Here is a 4,665-nt window from a genome sequence, read left to right on the forward strand (position 1 = left end):
GTCTCAACGGGGGACCAGCTCAGACAGCAGCTAAAGAAGGATATTCTGGCTGGATTAAGTCAGAGGAAAGACTGCTATGTATCTGCCCACAGCAGCTGAGGTTGTATTTTTCATTCATTTAAATTTGGGGTGTGGCCTGGGAAGTGGAAATGTGGTCAAAAGTTTTGGACTTAATAGCACGAGGTCCTGAGTTGAATCCCTGGTATCACATGTGACAGAGTGATGCTCTGGCGCTATCTTTCTCTCTTGCTAATACATAGATAAATTGTGGCAGTGGAGACAGCATAATGGTTATGCAAAAGATTTTTATGCCTGAAGTTCTGCGGTCCCAGGTTCAATCCTCAGCATCACCATGAGCCAGAGTTGAGCAGTGCTCTGGTATTTCTGTCTCTCTCCCTTCCCCCCCCCTCGATATATATCCCTCATTAAGATAAAATATTTAAGGTAAATAAGAACATAAAAATCCTTTTTAAAGAAAGAGATTTTGGTGTACTTTGTCAAGGAATGAGCACATAAGGCAGGATGAAGGGAGTACTGACACCCTCCACTGTATAAGATAAAATTTTTTACATCAGAAAATGGTTGAGAATGGCAGTGGCAATGGTCAACAGATCCTTCCCAGAAGTTAGATGTTTTAAGGATTCTTGATTATGAGGTCTGGGAGGTGGTGCAGTGGCTAAAGAGTTGGATCTGAAGCATGAGATCCTGAGCTTAACCCTGGGCATACCATATGCCAGAGTAATACTCTGGTCCCCCCACCCCATAAATAAATATTTTAAAAAAGTGAAATTAATTGATTAAATAGATCTTTAAAAAAAAGACTGCATGACAATATAATATTAGTCTCTACCTTAACACCACTCTATAGCAGTGTATAACTCCAGATTAGAGTTGACACCTAATCTCCTAGAGGACCGTGCCTGTGCCTGTGTTGCAGCACACATTTGCCACACCCTCTGTAGAGCCCTGGTTTTCTAAGGTTCTTTCCACCGGAAGCTATGACAGAAGGAAATGTGTGGGTGGGGAAGGGTAAAGGGCGAGGGGCCCAGGTTCCTGACACAGTCTACACCCATGGGACGAAGAGCCAGCGCCATGTTGAAGTCACCATTGCCAATCAGATCCCTCTTGTTCCTGCAGCTGCCTCTTCTGGGGGTGGGGTTGATCCCCAAGAACCTCACATCCAATGGGAAGGAAGACATCATACTTGGTGGGAAACTTGGAACTGGAGGGGTTTGGGGAGAAGGGAGGCTGTGGGAAGGGCTTGTACAGAAATGTGGAGGCTTCCACTGGACATCACAATGGTGCAGGCAAAGTTTAAGGATGGATCTTGTCGGCTGCAGGGAGGGTAAGGAAAAGGGTTCCCTGCCTCCTACTGTTCCTTCTTCTAAGCTATGACTTTTTCTCTTCCTCTTATCCACTCCATTTGTAGCCAATTCAGATTCCTTCTCAACCTCTACACCCTCTGGCAACTTCAGTGTTTCCAGCCTGCCCCTCCCAGAGGTCCAGTGTTTTGTATTCAATATTGACTACATGACTTGCACTTGGAACAGCAGCTGGGAGTCCCAGCCCACCAACCTGACTCTGTATTATCGGTATGAAAGGTGAAGAGGGGCTTTCCCATGGGGAGGAGGAGAAGGGCTGGGTGTGACACTGCACTGAGACTAAGAAAGACTGTGTAGTCAGTGTCCCACGCTTCCCACTACTTCTCCCTGGAATAGCTCAAAAGCCATTTCAGAGGTGGTGAACGTGGGTTGTGGCTAGCTGGAGTTCCCAAGTTTACCCACTGCTGCTCTGCTGTTTTATTTATTTATTTATTTATTTATTTATTTATTTATTTATTTATTTATAACCCGAACACTGCTCAGCTCTGCATTATAGTGTTGGGGATCAAATCTGGGACCTTGAGTGCCTTAGGCAAGGGAGTCTTTTTGCATTACCACTGTGCTGTCTCACCAGCCTTTTGCTCTGTTTTCTAACCCTTCTCCAGGTATCCAAAGTATAACAACATCCAGGAGTGTGGCCGTTATCTGTTCTCTGAACAGATCACCTCTGGCTGTTGGTTTTCCAAGAAGGAGATTGAACTGTACTTCACATTTGTTGTCCAGCTCCGGGACTCCCGGGGCCCTAGAAGACAGAACACGTATAAACTGAAACTTCAAGATCTGGGTAATTTGGAAAGGAGAGGGGATCAAGAACCCAAGGAGCCCCTGTGTAGTTCTGGAGTATACTGAGTGGTGTTCTTATTTTTAAGAAATTTTTTATTTACTTTATTTTAATGAGAGAGATATAGAGAAAGGAAGAGAGAGACAGACAGAGAGAGAGAGACAGAGACAGACACCATAACACTGCTCAGCTCTGGCTTATGGTAGTACTGGGGATTGAACCTGAGATCTCAGAGCCTCAGGCATGAGAATATTTTGCATTATGCTATCCCCAGCCCCTGAGTGTTGTTCTTTCACTGGAGGGGCCACTGGGCAGGAAGGAGGAGGGGGTGAAGATTTAAGATGGGGAAGGGAGGAAGGGTCTTCCATGTTCCTGACTTATCTGGGTCAGGGGATGATTGTATCTATATCTCCAGTGATCCCCTGGCCTCCAGAGAATCTAACCATTCACAATCTGAGCGAATCCCAGCTAGAACTGAGCTGGAACAACACACTCATAGACAAATGTTTGGAGCACATGGTACAGTACCGGAGTAACTTGGATCACAAATGGACTGTAAGTGACGTGGGTTATGGGCCTAGCAGCTAAAGCTAAAAAGCAGGTGAAGATTGAAGGATTCAGCCAGCCCAATAGGAGAACCTGATCCCCAGTTCCTGTTTTCTGGCCACTTACCACCCTCCCCACCCTCCTCCAAATCCTTTTTCCTATCATCACCAGTGAGCATCTGCCCCCAACCCCCAGACCATTCTAAGCTCTGGCTTATGGTGGTGCTGGCAGACTGAACCTGGGACCTTTAGTATTTCAGGCATGAAAGATATGTTCCTTAACCATTACACCATCTCTCCTAAGCTCACCAGTTAGTTTTCCTTGCCCATAATTACCAGTACCACATAGGAGAGAAAACAAAAATAAAGTTTTTAAGGAGGTATGGGGAGGGGGGATTTGATTTTTTTTTCCTAAATAGAAACAGAGAGGCAGAGAGAAAATGAAGAGACCACAACACCAAGGCTTCCTTCAATATGGTGGGGGACTGAGTTTGAACCCAGTTGTACACATGGCAAAGCAGTGTACTGTCCAAGTGAGTTATTTTGCTGGCCCAAATGTTTTAATTAATTAATTAATCAATTAATTAAATTTACCAGAGCATTGCTCAGTTCTGGCTTATGGTGGTGCTGAGTACTGAACCTGGGACCTCAGAGCCTTAGACATGAAGTTTATTTTGCTTAACCATTATGCTATCTCTCCTCACAGCCCTAGAGTTTCTTTTTTTTAAATTAAAAAAAAATTTTATTGGGGAATTAGTGTTTTACATTCAACAGTAAGTACAATAGTTTGTACATGCATAATGTTCCCCAGTTTCTCATATAACAATACAACCCCTAGAGTTTCTTTTTAAGATTTATTTATTTGAGAGAGAAGGAGGAGAGAGAGAGAAAGAACCAGAGCATCACTCTGGCATATGCAGTGCCAGGGATCAAACTCAGGACCTCATACTCAAGAGACTAATGCCTTATCCACTGTGTTACCTTCCAGGCCACAAGGCATTAGATTTTCATCACTGAAGAGAACAGGATGCCTTGTCTAATCAAGAGGGGAGGGGGAAGCAGGCAGTGGTGCACCTAGTTAAGTGCACATAGTAATATGCATAAGGGCCTGTACAAAGTTCCGGGTTTGAGCCTCTACTCCCCACCTGCAGCAAGGTCGTTTCACAAGCAGTGAAACATGTCTGCAGGTGTCTACTTTTTTAAAAAAAAAATTTTTATTTTATTTATTTATTCCCTTTTGTTGCCCTTGTTGTTTTATTGTTGTAGTTATTATTGTTGTTGTCGTTGTTGGATAGGACAGAGAGAAATGGAGAGAGGAGGGGAAGACAGAGAGGAGGAGAGAAAGATAGACACCTGCAGACCTGCTTCACCGCCTGTGAAGCGACTCCCCTGCAGGTGGGGAGCCGGGGTTCGAACTGGGATCCTTATGCTGGTCCTTGTGCTTTGCGCCACCTGCGCTTAACCCGCTGCGCTACAGCCCGACTCCCAGGTGTCTACTTTTATCTCTCCCTCTCTGTCTCCTCTGCCCCTCCCAATTTCTCTCTGTCTTATCGAATAAAAAAATGGGAAAAAGGAAAAAAAAATGGCCACCAGGAACAGTGGATTCGTAGTGCCAGCACTGAGCCCCAGCAATAACCCTGGAGGCAAAAAATTAAAAAGGGGGTGACCTGGGGAGAGGTGGCAGCAGCTTAAATTCTTTCTTTCACAAGCATTCACCTTTTCCTCATCTTTCTCCCAAAGGAGCAATCTGTGTCTTATAGGCATAGCCTCTCTCTGCCTAGTGTGGATGGGCAGAAGCTCTACACCTTCCGTGTTCGGAGCCGCTACAACCCGCTCTGTGGCAGTGCTCAAGTCTGGAGTGATTGGAGCCAACCGATTCACTGGGGCAGCAACACTTCAAAGGGTGAGGTGGACCTTAGGCATGGCCTTGCTCCAGGAGCTGAGCGCTCAGCCCTTT

At 45.3% G+C, this 4,665-nt stretch overlaps 1 protein-coding gene across 1 annotated transcript in view; it reads left to right on the top strand.

Moving 5' to 3' along the window:
- The first annotated feature begins 1,079 nt into the window (after positions 1–1,079).
- Positions 1,080–4,665, top strand: part of IL2RG (interleukin 2 receptor subunit gamma) — an 8,883-nt gene continuing 5,297 nt past the window's right edge. Inside the window, 5 exon segments of the mRNA XM_016193804.2 lie at positions 1,080–1,207; positions 1,430–1,592; positions 1,988–2,166; positions 2,579–2,718; positions 4,449–4,611. Coding sequence (XP_016049290.2) covers positions 1,093–1,207; positions 1,430–1,592; positions 1,988–2,166; positions 2,579–2,718; positions 4,449–4,611 — 760 coding nt within the window. The 5' untranslated portion in view covers positions 1,080–1,092.

This window comes from Erinaceus europaeus, chromosome X (genome assembly GCF_950295315.1).
Source record: "Erinaceus europaeus chromosome X, mEriEur2.1, whole genome shotgun sequence".
NCBI lineage: Eukaryota > Metazoa > Chordata > Mammalia > Eulipotyphla > Erinaceidae > Erinaceus > Erinaceus europaeus.